This window comes from Nerophis lumbriciformis, linkage group LG22, assembly GCF_033978685.3.
Source record: "Nerophis lumbriciformis linkage group LG22, RoL_Nlum_v2.1, whole genome shotgun sequence".
Classification (NCBI taxonomy): Eukaryota; Metazoa; Chordata; class Actinopteri; order Syngnathiformes; family Syngnathidae; genus Nerophis; species Nerophis lumbriciformis.
The window spans coordinates 19,897,106-19,918,908 of NC_084569.2; the positions used below are offsets into that span (position 1 = coordinate 19,897,106).

General features: G+C 39.0%; 1 protein-coding gene across 2 annotated transcripts in view; it reads right to left on the reverse strand.

Annotated features, from left to right (window-relative positions):
* Nucleotides 1-20,440, reverse strand: part of cacna1ia (calcium voltage-gated channel subunit alpha1 Ia) — a 352,101-nt gene extending 331,661 nt beyond the window's left edge. For both annotated transcript variants that reach the window (XM_072915676.1, XM_061974102.2), the window contains exon 1: nt 20,334-20,440. In XM_072915676.1, the coding sequence (XP_072771777.1) occupies nt 20,334-20,423 (90 nt within the window). In that variant the 5' untranslated portion in view covers nt 20,424-20,440. The remainder of the gene's footprint in view (nt 1-20,333) is intronic.
* Nucleotides 20,441-21,803: the final 1,363 nt, after the last annotated feature.

Genomic DNA, 21,803 nt, shown 5'->3' on the forward strand with positions numbered 1-21,803 from the left:
TGCAGTGGCACGGTAAACTCTTTTGTCCCAGTCCTGAGTCCTAATTCTTTCATGTCTTTTCTCTTGTTTTGGTTCATTCTTTGGTCTTGGGAGTCGAGTTGAATATACAAACTCCGTTTCCATATGAGTTGGGAAAATGTGTTAGATGTAAATATAATTGGAATACAATGATTTGCAAATCATTGTCAACCCATATTCAGTTGAATATGCTACAAAGACAACATATTTGTAGTTCAAACTGACAAACTTTTTTTTTTTTCCAAATAATCATTAACTTTAGAATTTGATGCCAGCAACACGTGACAAAGAAGATGGGAAAGGTGGCAATAATTACTGATAAAGTAGAGGAATGCTCATCAAACACTTATTTGGAACATCCCACAGGTGAACAGGTAAATTGGGAACAGGTGGGTGCCATGATTGGGTATAAAAGTAGATTCCATGAAATGCTCATTCACAAACAAGGATGGGGCGAGGGTCACCACTTTGTCAACAAATGCGTGAGCAAATTGTTGAACAGTTTAAGAAAAACCTATCTCAACCAGCTATTGCAAGGAATTTAGGGATTTCACCATCTACGGTTCGTAATATCATCAAAGGGTTCAGAGAATCTGGAGAAATCACTGCACGTAAGCAGCTAAGCCCGTGACCTTCGATCCCTCAGGCTGTACTGCATCAACAAGCGACATCAGTGTGTAAAGGATATCACAACATGGGCTCAGGAACACTTCAGAAACCCACTGTCAGTAACTACAGTTGGTCGCTACATTTGTAAGTGCAAGTTAAAACTCTCCTTTGCAAGGCAAAAACCATGTATCAACAACACCCAGAAACGCAGTCGGCTTCACTGGGCCTAAGCTCATCTCAGATAGACTGATACAAAAAAAATTAAGTTTATGAGTTTGAACATCAAATATCTTGTCTTTGTAGTGCATTCAATTGAATATGGGTTGAAAAGGATTTGCAAATCATTGTATTCCGTTTATATTTACATCTAACACAATTCCCCAACTCATATGGAAACGGGGTTTGTAAATCGATGCCATCATAACACTGAGCAATACTGTCAATACTGCCTCCTCCCAGCACCAAGTCTATGGTAAATCTAAATCTAAATGTTAAAACAATACACAATTACAAATCCAAATGTAAAATCAAAATATAAATGATAAATATAAATATTAAATATATATCTTAAATGTAAATGTTACATCTAAATGTTAAATCTTGATATTGAATCTAGATATAAATTATGAATATAAATATTAAACATAGATGTTAAATCTAAATGGTACATCTAAATGTTAAATGTAAATCAAAATGATTGTATTAGATATAAATGTTTTTTCTAAATCTAAATGTTCAACCTACAGTAAATGTTAAATATAAATTATACACCAAAATGTTAAATCCAAATGTTAAACATATATGTAACGTGTAATTGTTGAATCTAAATATAAATGATACATTTCAAATACGAATAAAAAAATAAATGTTAGGGACAAGTGGTAGAAAATGGATGGATGGATCTAAATGTTGAATCTAAATGTTGAATTCTAAATGTTAAATTTAAATCATGAATCTAAATCTTACATCCAATTGTAGAATTGTACATGTTAAACCTAAATGTCAAATCTGAATTTTAAACCAACAGTAAATGTTAAATCTGAATATTAAAGAAATATATTAAATATTATATCTACCATATTATATCTACCGGTAAATATTAAATCCAAATGTTGAATGTAAATGTTACATCTAAATTTTACATCTAAATGTCAAAGTCTAAATGTTAAATTCTCAATCTTAAATATAAATGTTAAATCTTAATCTAAATGTTATATCTAAATGTTAAATCTAAATTATATATGTTGATATAAATATAAAATCGAAATATTAAATTGAAATGTTTACTATAAATCAGTGATTCTCAATTTGTGGTACATGTAACACGAGTTGTTCACGGGCTCCATCGAGTGGCACGCCAATGAAAAACTTTATTAACGTACAGTGTTTTATTTTCCCATATTCAAACACAGTGTTACTGTTCAAACTGTGTGTAATGTTACAGTGGCTGAAAATTCTAAATATGCATGTTTTTTAGTGGATACTTTGGCCTACTATGCTACTGTATTTTATGTTTGAACTTGGGAAGTCTGTTTTTGTGTGTGCTGGTACTTGGTGAACAAAGTTTGAGAACCATTGATCTAAATGATACATCACTATCGTACATCTAAAAGGTCAATTTAAAATTTTAAATCTGAATCTAAATGTTGAATATATATCCAAATGTTACATCTAAATGTTGAATTGTAAATGTCTAATCTAAATGTTAGATCTTGATATAAATGTTCAATCTAAATGTTGAACCCGAATCTAAATGGTAAATCCAAATCTAAATGCCTGCAGTAATCGTTAACTCTAAATGTTAAACCCAAATACAAATGTGACATACAAATATTACAAATAAATGTTCAATCTAAAGTAAGTGTCTCGCCAAGTGTAAAGCTAAATATTTAGAAAAAAAATGAAAACATCCCACGGATGCAGATGTGCTGACAGATAATGAATGCCAATTATGGTGCATGCTTTGCAATGTTTAGCACCAGCACTGTGAGTGTGCATGTTGTGTTGCATAAAGACATAAAAAAGTTGATAAATGTGAGAAAAGTTAACAAAATATTCTAAATATATCAGCTAGAAAAGGGTGATTTTATAGGTCAATGCATTTCATCCTGTCACTTGTGTGTGTGACAAGATGAAAAGCTCCCTTGGGGAGATTTTGCATTGGATCCTGTGAGGGCATGCAGGTGTATAATGAAGTCCTATGTGTGCATGTTTTGTGCAGATGTATCATGTCTACCTAATGAACTACACACTTTACGGGGATGCAATCGAGTCCTACAGCATGACAGCAACATAGTTTCCAGATTGCAAGAGGAAAAAGGAGAAGATGAGTCTCAAAGCTGTTTTAAATGATGTTTGGATAAATAATGCACCCTGCCAGCCTCGCGCATAATTCGACATTGGCGGCGCCTGATCGGATCCGTGTTTCGCTCGGCTCGGAGTGAAAGGAAGGGGGGAATGAATTCATTGTCGTTATTTGTCACCGCCGCCAGCTTCTTTTTCAGTCAGCCTATCAGGTTTAATCATCAACATGATTTGTAAAGAGGAGGGCGAGGGTGTCGCGTGTCAAGAGCCCTTTCATGATGGGGAAACGGTAGCTGCTATGGAAGCTACCTCAAGTCATGCCATTTGGGCGTGGAAGGAAAGAATGTAGTAAGTAGGTCACGGAAAGACTTTTACAAATATAAGGCGTGTGTCTTTTAAGTGGATGTGCTAATGAGAATTTAATCAAAACAAACATCCAAAGAATCAGTGATAAACTATCCGAGACCACAAAACTTGGCTGGAAAATGATTTTTAGTTGGTAAAGGAATGTGAGTCATTAAAAGGGAACTTCACTGTCACTTTTTTGGGAAATATTGCCAATCATTTACAATCCCAATGTCCATCCATCCATCTATTTTATTCCGCTTATCCGAGGTTGGGTCGCGGGACCAGCAGCCTAAGCAGGGAAGCCCGGGCGTCCCTCTCCCCAGCCACTTCGTCCAGCTCCTCCCGGGGGATCCCGAGGCGTTCCCAGGCCAGCCGCGAGACATAGTCTTCCCGACGTGTCCTGAGTTTTCCCCGTGGCCTTCTACCGGTCGGACGTGCCCTAAACACCTCTCTAGGGAGGCGTTCGGGTGGCATCCTGACCAGATGCCCGAACCACCTCCTCTGTCTCCTCTCGATGTGGAGGAGCAGCGGCTTTACTTTGAGCTCCCCCAAGGATGACAGAGCTTCTCACCCTATCTCTAAGGGAGAGCCCCGCCATCTTGCGGAGGAAACTCATTTCGGCCGCTTGTACCCGTGATCTTGTTTTTTCAGTCATAACCCAAAGCTCACGACCATAGGATGGGAACGTAGATCGACCGATAAATTGAGAGCTTTGCCTTCCGGCTAAGCTCCTTCTTCACCACAACGGATCGATACAGCGTCCGCATTACTGAAGACGCCGCACCGATCCATCTATCGATCTCACGATCCACTCTTCCCTCACTCGTGAACAAGACTCCGAGGTACTTAAAATCCTCCACATGGGGCAAGATCTCTTCCCCAACTCGGAGATGGCACTCCACCCTTTTCCGGACGAGAACCATGGACTCGGACTTGGAGGTGCTGTTTCTCATCCCAGTTGCTTCACACTCGGCTGCGAACCGATCCAGTGAGAGCTGAAGATCCTGGCCAGATGAAGCCATCAGGCCCACATCATCTGCAAAAAGCAGAGACTTAATCCTGCAGCCACCAAACCGGATCCCCTCCACACCTTGACTGCGCCTAAAAATTCTGTCAATAAAAGTTATGAACAGAACCTGTGACAAAGGGCAGCCTTGGTCGAGTCCAACCCTCACTGGAAACAGGTCAGACTTACTGCTGGCAATGCGGACCAAGCTCTGACACTGATCATACAAGGAGCGGACCGCCACAATCAAACAGTCCGATACACCCCATACTCTCTGAGCACTCCCCACAGGACTTCCCGGGGGACACGGTCGAATGCCTTCTCCAAGTCCACAAAGCTCATGTAGACTGGTTGGGCAAACTCCCATGCACCCTCAAGGACCCTGCCGAGAGTATAGAGCTGGTGTACTGTTCCAGGACCAGGACGAAAACCACACTTTAGTTTTATTTTTTTAATGCATTTTAAGTCATAAAATACGGCTAACAATGAAGCAAATGGGAGTACTCTATTCCACCCTTAAAACGCTCTAAAAAACACATCCAAAAACCGCCAACAATAGTCCATTTATGTCATGTCTTGGTGATCATGTTTAGTTTGGCTATGTTCTGTTTGGTTTGTGCACTCTGTCAGTTTCTGTTTTTTCACTCCCTGTTTTGTTTCCATGACTACCAATCAGTTCACCTGTCCTCACGACTCACGCACCTGATTCATTTGAACTCACGCACCTGTTTTCAATCACCACATGACTATTTAAGCCTGTCATTTTCTGTTGGTCGGCCTGGCGACATCACATTCATGCTCTGCACTCTTGACACGCTGCTTACTCTGTCCAGGTCATAGTTCATGCTGCTCTTTTCTTGCCACGTAAGTTATTTTTGTTTATTCAAGCCACTGTTTTGTACCTCCGCTGTGAGCGCCTTTTGTTTGTTCCTTTTTTCCATAGTTCTGCCTTTGTGCTAGTTTTGTTTTATTAGCCAAGTTTGTTCCACGCCTTGTGCACGCCTTTTGTTTATACTTTTTATAATCTATTATTAAATAATGTATTTACCTTCACGCCATGTCCGGTCCAAATCCTTTGCACCATGGGAAAACAAACCACGCCAAAGTCCAAGTATTGACAGATGTCGCCAGGCCGACCAACAGAAAATGACAGGCTTAAATAGTCATGTGGTGATTGAAAACATGTGCGTGAGTTCAAATGAGTCAGGTGCGTGAGCCGTGGGGACAGGTGAACTGATTGGTAGTCATGGAAATAAAACAGGGAGTGAAAAAACAGAAACTGACAGAGTGCACAAACCAAACAGAACATAGCCAAACTAAACATGATCACCAAGACATGACAATTTACATCTCGTGAACTGAATATCAACCAAGTATTGGCATTATTGTTGTTATGAGCTCAAACGCATACACACTTGTTTTGTCACTTTAGTGGCGTCGTGATCACAACACTTCACTTTGTTATGTTACTGCATTATTCCAAAATGCAATACATGTATTTTTGTCCTCTAATTTCTACTTATACCCAAGAATGACATTGTGAAAATTACTGTTTTTTAAATTTGCTAGACAGCCTTTGCTCAATACTTTGTTGACGCACCTTTGGCAGCAATTACAGCGTCAGGTCTTTTTGAACACGATGACACAAGCTTGGCACTCCTGTCTTTGGGCAGTTTTGCACATTCCTCTTTTGCACCACCTCTCAAACTCAATCAGGTTGGATGGAAATGTTGGTTTCCATCCAGCATGTCTCTGTACATTGCTCAATCATCTCTCTCTCTATCCTGACTTGTCTCCCAGTTCCTGCCACTGAAAACCATCCCCGCAGCATGATGCTGCCACCACCATGCTTCACTGTAAGGATACGAGCGGTGCCTGGTTCCCTTAAACATGATGTTCAATCTCTGTCTCATCAGACCAGAGGATTTTGTTGTTCATGGCCTGAGAGTCTTTCAGGTGCATTTTGGCAAACTTTTTACAAAGAAATACACCGCAACGCAGTGGAGGAAGTATGAAAGAGGGCACATTATTTTATAAATACCCCCACAATGCCTCCACGGTTTGTTTGATTTCTAATATTTGGGACTGATGGAGATCCCTAATACAGTGTTTTTCAACCTTTTTTGAGCCAAGGCACATTTTTTTCATAAAAAAAATACGGAGGCACACCCCCAGCAGAAAAGGTTAAAAAATTAACTCCACCAGGTTGTCGTGCCTTATTTTGAGTTTGTTGTTGTTTGTTTGTAGTGCTTTAGTTCCTGTCTTGCGCTGTTATTTTGGTGACCGTTCCTGTTTTGTTGGTGTTCTCCTGTAGCAACTTCACGCCTTCCTTTGAGTGGTATTGCCCGCACCTGCTTTGTTTTCGCAATAAAGACTATTTAAGTTGTGCGTACACGATCCTTCTTTGTGGGGACATTGTTGATTGTCATGTCATGTACGGATGTGCTTTGTGGACGCCGTCTTTGCTCCACACGCTGTAAGTTTTTGCTGTCATCCAGCATTCTGTTTTTGTTGACATTGTAGCCAGGTCAGTTTTTCTTTTGTTTTACATAGCCATCCCTATGCTTCAGTGCCATTTCCTAGCGGGACTTGCCTTTTGTTAATTTTTGGTTTAAGCGTTACATACCTTTTTACCTGCACGCTGTCTCCCGCTGTGCTCTGCATATTGGGATCACGACAAACCATCCTCGACGCGTTCCGACTTCTACAATGCAATGAACTACCTGCTGCCACCTACTGATATGGAGTATTACTTAGTTACCATGCCAAGCTCTACACAGCACAGGTACTAGACAACGGCACATTATTATGATTATTGATTTGCAAAAAATATTTTTTGGACCAATTAGGTGAAGTTGCATAATTTCCCACGGCACACCAGACGATATCTCACGGCACACTAGTGCCGCGGCACAGTGGTTGAAAATCACTGCCCTAATACACAAAAACAGGCACCAAAAGGTAAGATCATGAACATATAAATACGTTAAATCTAAATTAACATGTTAAATATAAATGTTACAATATAAATATAACATCTGTGGTTCTTAACCTGGGTTCGATGGAACCCTAGGGGTTCGGTGAGTCAGGCTCAGGGGTTCGGCGGAGGTCAAAACACACCCGACTCATCATGTAAATACAAACTATCGGCGTATTACGGATACGGCAACAGCCGAAGTCAGACTGATTTGCAGGTGTGTAATTTGTTGTGAGTTTATGCACTGTGTTGGTTTTGTTGTTTGAACAAGGTGATGTTCATGCACGGTTCATTTTGTGCACCAGTAAAAAAAACATGGTAACACTTTAGTATGGGGAACATATTCACCATTAATTAGTTCCTATTAACATGCACATTAGTAGCATATTGGCTCTTAACTAGTCATTATTAAGTACTTATTAATGCCTTATTTGGCATGGCCTTATTATAACCCTAACCCTCTAACCCTGGCCCTAACCCTCTAACCCTAACCCTAACCAAATAACTCTAAATTAAGTCTTTGTTACTTAGAATATGTTCCCCTTGTGTCCAAAAAACTCAAAATTAAGTCTTTGTTACTTAGAATATGTTACCAAAAACATATAACTTTGTAATGAATTTGAAAAAATATATATGTATATATTTCACTAAAGAAGGGTTCAGTGAATGCGCATATGAAACTGGTGGGGTTCGGTACCTACAACAAGGTTAAGAACCACTGTGTTAAATACATAACTTAAATCTAAATCAGGGGTGTCATTTTAGATCGGGGGTCACATGGAGAAAAATCAACTCCCAAAAGGGCCGGACTGGTAAAATCACGGCACAATAACTTAAAAATAAAGACAAGTTCGGATTGTTTTCTTTGTTTAACATCAAACTGACAGCAAGACAGGGCCAGGGATAGTCGAGCTAGTTGTTGTTTTGACTTTGTTATTAAATAGAATGTTAAGCCATCACTCCCCCTGTTATGATTGTTTGATATACAGTACTGTATAGCTCGTACTTGTTGGGGGGGTGGTGTTGTGTTAGCGGGGGTGTATATTGTATATTGTAGCGTCCCGGAAGAGTTAGTGCTGGAAGGGGTTCTGGGTATTTGTTCTGTTGTGTTTATGTTGTGTTACGGTGCGGATGTTCTCCCGAAATGTGTTTGTCATTCTTGTTTGGTGTGGGTTCGCAGTGTGGCGCATATTTGTAACAGTGTTGAAGTTGTTTATACGGCCACCCTCAGTGTGACCTGTATGGCTGTTGACCAAGTATGCCTTGCATTCACTAATGTGTGTGTAAAAGCCGCATATATTATGTGACTGGGCCGGCACGCTGTTTGAATGGAGGAAAAGCGGACGTGACGACAGGTTGTAGAGGAGGCTAAAGGCAGTGCCTTCAACACACGCCCCCAATATTGTTGTCCGGGTGGAAATCGGGAGAAATTCAGGAGAATGGTTGCCCCGGGAGATTTTCGGGAGGGGCACTGGAATTCGGGAGTCTCCCGGGAAAATCGGGCGTTTTGGCAAGTATGGTAGAGCTATGTATATTGCCTTCAATTTGAACAAACTTTGACTAAACTGGACTTTTGTCGAATCTGGAAACCTTTATTCATATTTACATCGTTTTTTTATGGAGATATTTTCTTAATATACTGTATTTTCTGGGCTTTAGAGCGCTATGGTGTTTAAGTCGCACCTACCAAATTTTAGAAGAAAATAAATATGTTTACATAGAGTAGCCGCACATACTATAAGCCGCAGATATACTCTATATCTGTACAAAATATTTTGTAAATATTATTTACATATAATACATGTTTCCAAACGGTGCATGTAACACAACAGTCAAACGGCTGATCAAACAAAACAGAAGTCATTATCATGGACCCACTGGCTGCGGAAGCTAGCTCTCCAATCAGCTAAACAGACTCAATGACTTCACAGTGACGTTTTGGTGAATTTATGATAGTGAAACAAAACAAAAAGGATTCCATTGTACTAAGGTTGTATGGTGAATCATTTTCGGTACTATACCGTCTCTGAAAAGTACCGGTCCATTGATCTAGTGGATCTACACCTAACATCCACTGTAATGATACCAAGTACAGGCACGTATCTAGTCGATACTACTATGATTACGTCGATATTTTTTGGAATCACAACTTATCCTTTTGGGGGTTTTTTTATGTATATTATCTTTATAAACTCAGGACTTTGAACATATGACCAATGTATGATCCTGTAACTACTTGGTATCAGATTGATTCCCAAATTTGTGGTATCATCCAAAACTAATGTAAAGTATCAAACAACAGAAGAAAAAGTGATTATTACATTTTAACAGAAGTGTAGATAGAACATGTTAAAGAAAGTAAGCAGATATTAACAGTAAATGAACAAGTAGTTGAATAAATCATTTTCTACCACTTGTCCTTAATAATGTTGACAAAATAATTGAATGATAAATGATACAATATGTTACTGCATATGTCAGCAGCTAAATTAGGAGCCTTTGTTTGCTTACTTACTACTAAGAGACAAGTTGTCTAGTATGTTCACTGTTTTACTTAAGGATTAAACTGCAATAAGAAACATACATTTAATGTACCCTAAGATTTTTTGTTAAAATAAAGGCAATAATGCAATTTTTTTGTGGTCCCCTTAATTTAGAAAAGTACTGAAAAGTACCGAAAAGTATCGAAATAATTTTAGTACCGGTACCAAAATATTTGTATCGTTACAACACTACATAGTATGTTAAAAATACTAACAGAGACACTTGCAATCGTGTTTTCATATTCTCTAATGCCAACGACGCTAGCTCGATTACATTACTATAGCGTGTACAAATATGCATAAAAACAGTCCTACAGACATCCCACCAGACGGTTTAGTAAGTATGACTTGTTTTAGTTATATTGTAAAACTTACAAACATTGCTTGGAGTGATGAATGAAGAAAACGCTATGGACAGGTATACTTCCAGTTGAAGGCATTTGACACCCCTGATCTAAATGTAAAATACTACATATAAATATATTGCTAAGTGTTAAGTTAAACATTGAGAAAATATGCACTGTTCCCACGCCTCTCAGCACACAGGCATAGGGATGATGTTCGAAAACCGGTTCTCCCGATTGTTCGATAAGAAAAGAACAGATTCCATGGATTCAAATCCCTTTTTGAGAAACGGTTCCCGTTATCGAAGCCACTATAGAAAAGAAAAATATTTGGTTCTTTATTCGAATCCTTGGGAACAAATCCCGTGTCACAGGAAATGTCCTGTGGCACGTCACAGGAAATGACGTAGCTCAGTCATTCGGCAGCAGATACAGAAGCAACAATGGACCGGAAAAAACCGCTCCAAGGCATGGCTTCACTTTACTAAGAAATACGACGAGGAAACGGCTATCTGCAATTATTGCCAGGCTTCGCTTTCATGTAAGGGGAGCAGTACAACAAACATGATGAAACATGTTCAGGCCGTACATAACCTGAAGGTTAGAGAAAGGTGTCGTGGAGAAGCAGCGACAGAGATGACGAAGCACGCGCCTCTTCCTCTGCTTCAACCTGCAGTCCCAGTAACTAACGTTAAGTGTTGCCGGTTAATTTCCATATCTGCTCACTTGTAGCCTTTAGGCTAAAATAACATTACCTCTTATGTCAACCAGGACTGCAGTAATGTTAGCTAGACTAACGTTACCTAAGCATAGTCAGTGGCTAACGGTAACGTTAGCCTTTTTGTATGTGTCTGATAACGTTAACGTTATCTTGTAGTCCACACCAGTGGTCCCCAACCACCGGTCCGTGACACATTAGCTACCGGGCCGCAGAGAAACATTAAATAATTTACAAAGGACTGCATTTTCTCCGACTTAAAGGCCTACTGAAATGAATTATTTTTATTTAAACAGGGATAGCAGATCCATTCTATGTGTCATAATTGATCATTTTGCGATATTGCCATATTTTTGCTGAAAGGATTTAGTATAGAACAACGACGATAAAGTTCGCAACTTTTGGTCGCTGATAAAAAAAAGCCTCACCTGTACCGAAAGTAGCGTGACGTCATAAGTTGAAAGTCTCCTCACATTTCCCCATTGTTTACACCAGCAGCGAGAGCGATTCGGACCGAGAAAGCGACAATCACCCCATTAATTTGAGCCAGGATGAAAGATTTGTGGATGAGGAACGTGAGAGTGAAGGACTAGAGTGCAGTGCAGGACGCATCTTTTTTCGCTCTGACCGTAACTTAGGTACAAGGGCTCATTGGATTCCACTCTCTCCTTTTTCTATTGTGGATCACGGATTTGTATTTTAAACCACCTCGGATACTATATCCTCTTGAAAATGAGAGTCGAGAACGCGAAATGGAGATTCACAGTGACTTTTATCTCCTCGACAATACATCGGTGAAGCGCTTTAGCTTCGGAGCTAACGTGATAGCATCGTGCTTAAATGCAGATAGAAACAAAATAAATAAGCCCCTGACTGGAAGGATAGACAGAATTGAGATCAACAATACTACCAAACTCTGGACCTGTAACCACACGGTTAATAATGCTGTTGCTAACGACGCCATTGAAGCTAACTTAGCTACGTGACATCGACAGAGCTATGCTAAAAACATTAGCTCTCCACCTACGCCAGCTCTCATCTGCTCATCAACACCGGAGCTCACCTGCGTTCCAGCGATCGACGGCGCGACGAAGGACTTCACCCGATCATCGATGCGGTCGGCGGCCCAGAGAAGGAGGAAGTCAACCCAGACAGGTGAGGACAGCGGTGCGGCGGCGGGCGTTGTAGCTTTCAATGACACCCCGGCCGCCATCAGAGTCGGCAAGAAACATATATTTCCCCAAAGTTACGTACGTGACATGCACATAGCGGCACGCACGTACGGGCAAGCGATCAAATGTTTGAAAGACAAAGCTGTAGTCACGGTAGCGCGTCTGCTAGCCAACTCAAAGTCCTCCTGGTTGTGTTGCTGCAGCTGTCGCGCTAATACACGATCCCGCCTACAGGTTTCTTCTTTGCAGTCTCCGTTGTTAATTGAACAAATTGCAAAAGATTCACCAACACAGATGTCCAGTATACTGTGGAATTTAGCGATGAAAAAAGACGATTCAAGCTGGCGACCGACCTATTCCAAAATGTCTGATTCAACTATTGACGTCACTTGCATACGTCATCATACAGAGACGTTTTCAACCGGAAGTTTCCCGGGAAATTTAAAATTGCACTTTATAAGTTAACCCGGCCGTATTGGCATGTGTTGCAATGTTAAGATTTCATCATTGATATATAAACTATCAGACTGCGTGGTCGGTTGTAGTGGGTTTCAGTAGGCCTTTAACTTTGGCCTGTCCCACTAAACACACCGATAAGCTTGTTTATAGATGTACAATAAAACTCCTCATAGGAAGTTGTTATATTTGTTATAACTGTGTGACATGATACAAAGCACATTCATAAACATATCAAATACAAATGTGACAGATTGTAGCCGAAGGCTGATTTCCATCTGCATCTCATTGCAAAGAAACAAGCCCCCACTAAATCAGCGTTATAGTGACTTGTATTTTTCATGCACTTATTTTTTTACTGTATTTATCTGGCACAAGTGGAAAGCCGGTCCCAGAAAATAATGCCTACATCAAACCGGTCCGTGGTGCAAAAAAGGTTGGGGCATAATTGCCAACCCTCCCGAATTTTCCGGGAGACTCCAGAAATTCAGCGCCTCACCCGAAAACCTCCCGGGACAAATATTCTCCCGAAAGTCTCCCGATTTTCAGCCGGAGCTGGAAGCCACGCCCCCTCCAGCTCCATGCGGACCTGAGTGAGGACAGCCTTTTTTCACGACGGGAGGACAACAGGGTGACAAGAACTAAATCATCCAGACTAGAGATAAATTGTAATATTATGTTTATCTTACCTAAAAATAAATATATTTATTAATTAAAAAAATAAATAAATAAATACATTTTTACTAAATTTTGCTAAAAACATCAAAATTAATTGTATTTTTATTTGTATTTTTTCCTGACTCCTTATTACATCCAGCCATAGAATTATACATTAAAATAAACATTATTGAAATAATTAATTTTAAATTATCATAATAATTCATTTAAAATAACCATATTTAATTATTAAAATAATTGCTTGTTTATCAACAACTTTAGCATTTTATTCATTACATTTTGAAGCTCTCAGAAGCCAAGTTATGTTATATTCCTTAATATTTATTTATGCAAGTTTGAAGTATCAATTATCTAAACACAGTTTTGTTAGCATATTTTCAGGATGTATATATATATATATATATATATATATATATATATATATATATATATATATGAAATACTTGACTTGGTGAATTCTAGCTGTCAATATACTCCTCCCCTCTTAACCACGCCCCGCGCCACCCCGACCCCCACCCCCCGAAATCGGAGGTCTCAAGGTTGGCAAGTATGGGTTGGGGACTACTGGTCTACACCACTCCAGAGTTAATGCAGGATTTTCCCTGCATGTATTTTTCTTAGGTGGCCCACTTAAAGGGGCACTAACAGTCAATATTTATTTATTTATTTTTCTTAAAAAAACAAAAGTGAGTTTTTGTTAATCCAAGCATTGTGTGGTTTTTGTGTGGATTCGATAAGAGAATCGATAAGGAATAGGTTCGATAAGAGGATTCGACAATGGCATCGAAATCAATAATTTCTTAACAAACATCATCCCTACACGGGCATGTCCACATCCCAGACTGCCGCGCTGTGGAAGTGGATGTGAGGTGAGGACTAAAAACAAATATATTTGACAGCAATTATTGCATTGACCAATCTTAGCGCTAAGGGAAAGTTCAAGAAACTCTGGAGCAATTTCGAAACAACCGCAGATTCCACAATCCGCCCCAATGTTGATTTATTGTCTTTTATTTTCTCTATATTACTAAAGGAGCAAAGGAGGGCCACCTTTAACTACCAAGGCATCGTCAGCAAAAATAAAGAAGCTCTGCGGTTGCCATTAGCAGCCGGTAGAAAAGGACCTTACACTATACCTCCGGAGACCAGGCGCTTGTTAGAGAAGCAAAGGGCAGAAAGAAAGGGAAGTGAGCATTCTGGGTAGGATGTAGGAGCACACGTTAAAAAAAGGACGATATCTCACATCAGCAGAAATGGATATCTTCATGTTACAAACATCCTTTACTCCAGTGTTTCCAACCACTAGTGTGTCATGAGATACAGTCTGGTGTGCCGTGGGAGAATATGTAATTTCACCTATTTGGGTTAAAAATATTTTTTGCAAACCAGTCATTATAATCCGCAAATAATGTGCCGTTGTTGAGTGTCGGTGCTGTCCAGAGCTCGGCAGAGTAACCATTTAATACTCTTCCATATCAGTACACTGCAAAAACTGAAATCTACGTAAGATTAACCCTCTAAGACCCACAGTGATATAGTTACAACATTTTTATTTTATTTAAAAAAGGGTTAAAAAGTTTGGGGTCTATTGTTCAGTCTAACAATGACTTTACATTCGAAATTTGTATTTAAGGACCGCCCACAGGCTATAGAACCTCACACAACTTGAAAATCTTCAGAGTGACAACCCTTTTCTTTACTGGACCAAATTGATCAAATCAATGTAAGTAGAATGCATCTAATATTTTTTACTGTGATCTCAAATAAAGGTGATATTTGCTTATTTTCTGTCTGATAAGATACTTCTTCTCACCAAGCAGATTTTATTTTAGAGCGTTTTACTTTTTTTTAAAGTGTTTTGGTCCTAAATGATCTCAGTAAGATATTACAGCTTGTAGTTATGACCTATATTGAGTAAAACATGCTTGGAACTAGAATATCAACTGTTGCAAAGCTGTGTCATCAACACTCACAAGTATAAAACTACTTTTTTAAAGTAATAATTTATTATTTCAAGCATGTAAAAAAAAAATCCTGACTTTGACACAATTGTGTCTCATAATTAAAACGGATGACAGCCAAATGGACTTTGCGGTTTTATTTTCAATGAAACAATAGAAAATACAAACTCATATAGTAGTACAGTTGGCACAGTACAGTAAACTGACAGTTAATATTTAAACAATTCACATGTGACATTTTAACAATTTTGAACAGAAATAGTTCATGCACATTCAGATAAAGTCTTCAAAATTACAATTAAAACAATTTTGGCCGGGGGTCGGGCTCTATATATGCGCACTAATTGACTGAAAGAGCATGCACTTGGCGCGATGATGTCATGTTATTGATGGAAAAATGCATTTTTAGACAATATTATTTCCCTGAGCGGCTAGTAGACCCTGAGAGTAACAATTGGTTGCCTTGTTGCCTTTCCGATAAGAACAATAAATTAGTTTTTAGTGTAAGTTTGCTGGTTTCAAGAAATGTAATGCCGAGTGCATATCATTATGTCAAGATAATGGCACTAGCATTTTCTTAATTTAAGAACATATTGAGCAAAAAGGTGTCTTTTTTTCTACCACGAAAAGTGCACTTGTTATTAGTGAGAATGTACTTATTTTAAGGTATTTTGGGGTTCATTGAAGTTAGCTAATTTTACTTGTTTTGGAAAGTCTTGACAAGCCAAATTTTCTTGTTCTATTGGCAGATAATTTTGCTTAGTTCAAATAAAATTCCCCTCATTTTTGTATTTTTTTTCCCTTTTTGCAGTGTAGGTCGCAGAAAGTAGCTAAATGGTTTGTCGTGATCACTATATGCAAACGACAGCGTGCAGGTAAAAAGGGCATCTAGTGCTTAAACCAAAAATAAACAAAAGGCAAGTGCCGCTAAGAAAAGGCATTGAAGCTTAGGGAAGGCTATGCAAAACGAAACCAAAACTGAACCGGCTGCAAAGTAAACAAAAACAGAATGCTGGACGACAGCAAAGACTTACAGCGTGTGGAGCAGACGGCGTCCACAAAGTACATCCGAACATGACATGACAATCAACAATGTCCCCGCAAAGGATAGCGACAACTTAAATATTCTTGATTGTTAAAACAAAACAGGTGCGGGAGAAAAGCCACCAAAATAGGAGCGCAAGACAAGAACTAAAACACTACGCACAGGACGACACCAAAAAACCTCCAAATAAGTCACGGCGTGATGTGACAGTACTTTGAGACAAGTATAGTCATGCATGGTTCGTTATGGTTTGAATTCTTCTACAAACCCTGTTTCCATATGAGTTGGGAAATTGTGTTAGATGTAAATATAAACGGAATACAATGATTTGCAAATCATTTTCAACCCATATTCAGTTGAATGCACTACAAAGACAAGATATTTAATGTTCAAACTCATAAACTTTATTTTTTTTTTTGCAAATAATAATTAACTTAGAATTTCATGGCTGCAACACGTGCCAAAGTAGTTGGGAAAGGGCATGTTCACCACTGTGTTACATCACCTTTTCTTTTAACAACACTCAATAAACGATTGGGAACTGAGGAAACTAATTGTTGAAGCTTTGAAAGTGGAATTTTTTCCCATTCTTGTTTTATGTAGAGCTTCAGTCGTTCAACAGTCCGGGGTCTCAACTGTCGTATTTTACGCTTCATAATGCGCCACACATTTTCGATGAGAGACAGGTCTGGACTGCAGAAGAGCCAAGAAAGTACCCGCACTCTTTTTTTACGAAGCCACGCTGTTGTAACACGTGCTGAATGTGGCTTGGCATTGTCTTGCTGAAATAAGCAGGGGCGCCCATGAAAAAGACGGCGATTCGATGGCAGCATATGTTGTTCCAAAACCTGTATGTACCTTTCAGCATTAATGGTGCCTTCACAGATGTGTAAGTTACCCATAACTTGGGCACTAATGCACCCCCATACCATCACAGATGCTGGCTTTTCAACTTTGCGTCGATTACAGTCTGGATGGTTCGATTCCCCTTTGGTCCGGATGACACGATGTCGAATATTTCCAAAAACAATTTGAAATGTGGACTCGTCAGACCACAGAACACTTTTCCACTTTGCATGAGTCCATCTTAGATGATCTCGGGCCCAGAGAAGCCGGCGGCGTTTCTGGATGTTGTTGATAAATGGCTTTCACTTTGCATAGTAGAGCTTTAACTTGCACTTACAGATGTAGCGATGAACTGTATTTAGTGACAGTGGTTTTCTGAAGTGTTCCTGAGCTCATGTGGTGATATCCTTTAGAGATTGATGTCGGTTTTTGATACAGTGCCGTCTGAGGGATCGGAGGTCACGGTCATTCAATGTTGGTTTCCGGCCATGCCGCTTACGTGGAGGGATTTCTCCAGATTCTCTGAACCTTTTGATGATATTATGGACCGTAGATGTTGAAATCCTTAAAGTTCTTGCAATTGCACTTTGAGAAACGTTGTTCTTAAACTGTTTGACTATTTGCTCACGCAGTTGTGGACAAAAGGGTGTACCTCGCCCCATCCTTTCTTGTGAAAGACTGAGCATTTTTTGGGAAGCTGTTTTTATACCCAATCATGGCACCCACATGTTCCCAATTAGCCTGCACACCTGTGGGATGTTCCAAATAAGCAGAGGTGGGTAGAGTAGCCAGAAATTGTACTCAAGTAAGAGTACTGTTACTTTAGAGATTTATTACTCAAGTAAAAGTAATGAGTAGTCACCCAAATATTTACTTGAGTAAAAGTAAAAAGTATGTTGTGAAAAAACTACTCAAGTACTGAGTAACTGATGAGTAACATACACACACATATCATATATATATATATATATATATATATATATATATATATATATATATATACACATACATTGATATATACAGTATATCATTTATATTTATTTATTTTGCCGTTTTTGTTTACATGTTAAAGGTGTTTTAATGAATATACATGCATGTTTAACACATATAGATTCCTTTCTTTCATGTTGACAAGAATATAAGTTGGTGTATTACCAGATTCTGATGACTTGCATTGATTGTAATCAGACAGCAGTGCTTAACGTCCACGGTTTCAAATGCAGGAGAAAAAAAGTTCCTCCTTTCTCTCTAATACCACATGAAAGTGGTTGGTTTTTGGTATCTTATTTGTCCAGCTTCCATATTCGTTTTCACACACTTTACAAGAAATACATTGGCGGCAAATTCCGTAGCTTGCTAGCTTGTTTGCGCTGGCTTTCGGAGACTCTTATTTTGAAAGCGCAGGCGCGATGGAGCGGCACTTTTATTGTGAAGACAGGAACTGTGCAGTCAGTCTTTAGCCTTGTGACGGGATGTACGTTTGAAATAAAAAAGTGTCTTTTTTCCTTCACACTTTTGATTGATTGATTGAAACTTGTATTAGTAGATTGCACAGTACAGTACATATTCCGTACAATTGACCACTAAATGGTAACACCCCAATAAGTTTTTCAACTTGTTTAAGTCAGGTCATGTGACCGCCTGGCTCTGTTTGATTGGTCCAACGTCACCAGTGACTGCATCTGATTGGTGGAACGGAGTCAAACGTCACTAGTGACTGCATTTTATTGGTGGAACGGAGTGAAACGTCACCAGTAAGACAGGCACTTTGAAGGTCTGTCTGACAGACCAAAACAAACAAAGCGTGCATTAACAGATCGATAAAAATTAGTAGCGAGCTGAATGTAGATAAAAGTAACGGAGTAAAAGTAGCGTTTCTTCTCTATAAATATACTCAAGTAAAAGTAAAAGTAAGTTGCATTAAAACTACTCTTAGAAGTACAATTTATCCCAAAAGTTACTCAAGTAGATGTAACGGAGTAAATGTAGCGCGTTACTACCCACCTCTGCAAATAAGTGTTTGATGAGCATTCCTCAACTGTATCAGTAATTATTGCCACCTTTCCCAACTTCTTTGTCACGTGTTCCTGGTATTAAATTCGAAAGTTAATGATTATTTGCCCCCAAAAAAATGTTTATCAGTTTGAACATCAAATATGTTGTCTTTGTAGCATATTCAACTGAATATGGGTTGAAAATGATTTGCAAATCATTGTATTCCGTTTATATTTACATCTAACACAATTTCCCAACTCATATGAAACAGGGTGTCACACCGCGGTGAGGGAAGTCTTGTCTTGGTTTTTTCTGTCTTGTGATTTACATGTTTTATTTTGAAAAGCAACTCCTTTTGTTTCAGATCACGGGTCCTTCCTCTTGTGTCACCAGTCTGACGTCATTCCTGACCCTTGATTGTTTCCACCTGTTTCCCATTACCCTCATGTTCCATATAAGCCCATGCCTCTCCTTGTTCTGTGCCAGATTGTCTCGAGCTTTCGTGCCTGTCTTGCATTCCATGTTCATGTTCATGTCCATGCCTTGCCTTGTCCCACGTCTACGTCCTTGTTTCCAGAATATCCCACGCTGTAATTTTGAATTAACTTGTTTCCTCCCTCAGAGCGACTTTTGTTATTCAACCTTTTTCTACCGCAGTGGTGAGTTATAATTTTTCCCTAAAGATTTTTCCTCAAAGTTTTTGAGTGATTTTTTGTTTACATTTATTAGAGTAGTAAGTTTTATAGTCTTTATTTTCTTCCTCCTGTTGGAGCGTTTTTTTGTTAAAGTTTTTTTATTACAGATACGGTGCTAATTATAATTGTCCTTATTTTTGTATTTCCTCTTTTTGGAGTGATTTTCGTTTTTTCCCTTTTGGAACATTTTGTCGATAGCTATTTTTGTAATTTCATAGTATTTGAATTTACTCGGCTCTGGAGGCTTAAAGAGTTTTTTTCAAAATAAAAGCTTTATTTGGAATCACGTCTCTGCATCTGAGTCCCTTCCTTCGTCCAAGCCCGACACGGGGTTTGTACAACAATTTTTTATTGTCAATATCAGCTGCTGAGTTTCATTTTTTAATGTTTTCTGCTGGCGGTGTGCCTCCGCAATTTTTCAATGAAAAAAATGTGCCTTGGCTCAAAAACGTTTGAAAAACACTGCTTTACTCCGTGTGTGCGAGTAAAGACGTTGATAAAACATCACTGGCGGAGGTAACCGACTCGATAAATTGTGAAGTCCGTCTATTTAATCATTTATCATTTGCATGCAGCATTTCCCGATAGAGACTTTGCAGATTAGCGCTCGGGCCTTACCTGGAGTATCTGGCAGCGGTCCGAGGTGCAGTCGATGTTCTCGCAGGGCTGATACATCCCCAGTGTCAAGCAGTTCAGCAGGATGACCATGATGCTAATCCTCTCGAACCATGTATGGCACGACTGGGGTTAAGGAGGGAACAGTGCAACATTGGTACAGTACAGTATGAAATACAACAGTTGTTTCAGAAGGATAATAAAGTTGTAAAAATGACTCATTGTCAAACTAACAGTCACATTCAGAGTGGAGTGCATCCGGAGAGTATTCTCAGCACTTCAATTTTTCCACATTTTGTTATGTTATGGCCTTATTCCAAAAATGGAAGACATTTATTTTTGTCCTCAAAATTCTACAGACAATTTTATTTTATTTATTTATTAATTTTATTTTGCAAATGTATTACAAAAAAAAATCGCAAGTATTTACTAAATAGCTAAATGCTCAGCAGGCGAGTCATTGATCGTGATATACACATAACTAAGTCAAATCTATTATTTGCTACTATTTTTTGCAAAAACTGATTCCGAGATGTTCCAAAAATTGATTCCTACCTCCGCAGGAGCGCGTACCGCTTTTGGGCTTTACTGTCCACAACTGATTAATACATGTAATACAAACACAATATGTGTTTGAAATTATTTCAACCTTTTTCATGTACGATTAATGGCAGAGTTGGTCATTTATATGGTATGAATTTGATTGTAAAGTACTCCTATTGATTCAATGTTTATGTGCTAAAACCTTTTTCTTGTTTAGCATAGCTACATACAATATTAACTGTTCTTTGTTCATGCACATAATAAATATTAATCAAGTGTTTGAATGTATTCATTCAAGAGAGTTACACATGTGGCCACCTACTCAGTGGCCTAATGACCTACTCAGTGGCCTAGTGGTTAGAGTGTCCGTCCTGAGATCAGTAGGTTGTGAGTTCAAACCCCGGCCGAGTCATACCAAAGACTAAAAAAATGGGACCCATTACCTCCCTGCTTGGCACTCCGCATCAAGGGTTGGAATTGGGGGTTAAATCCCCAAAAATGATTCCCGGGCGTGGCCACCGCTGCTGCCCACTGCTCCCCTCACCTCCCAGGGGGTGAACAAGGGGATGGGTCAAATGCAGAGGACACATTTCACCACACCTAGTGTGTGTGACAATCGTTGGTACTTTAACTTTAATGAAGTACTGTTTACGTGTTGAAGTACCATTTAAAAAGCTGGAATCAACCCCAAACGACATCTTAGTGACTCAAAATACTATTTCATCTGAGCATCTCCTAAGGTTCATATTCAAATAGACTTTAGGCTGTATTTTCTGCCAAAGGTACATCAACAAAGTATTGTGCAAAGGCTGTGAATACTTATGTACATGTGAGTTTTTACTTATTCTTATTCTTAATACTTTTGCAATTAAAAAAAACTTTTCACATTATTATTATTGGGTATTGTCCGTAGAATTCGGAGGACAAAAA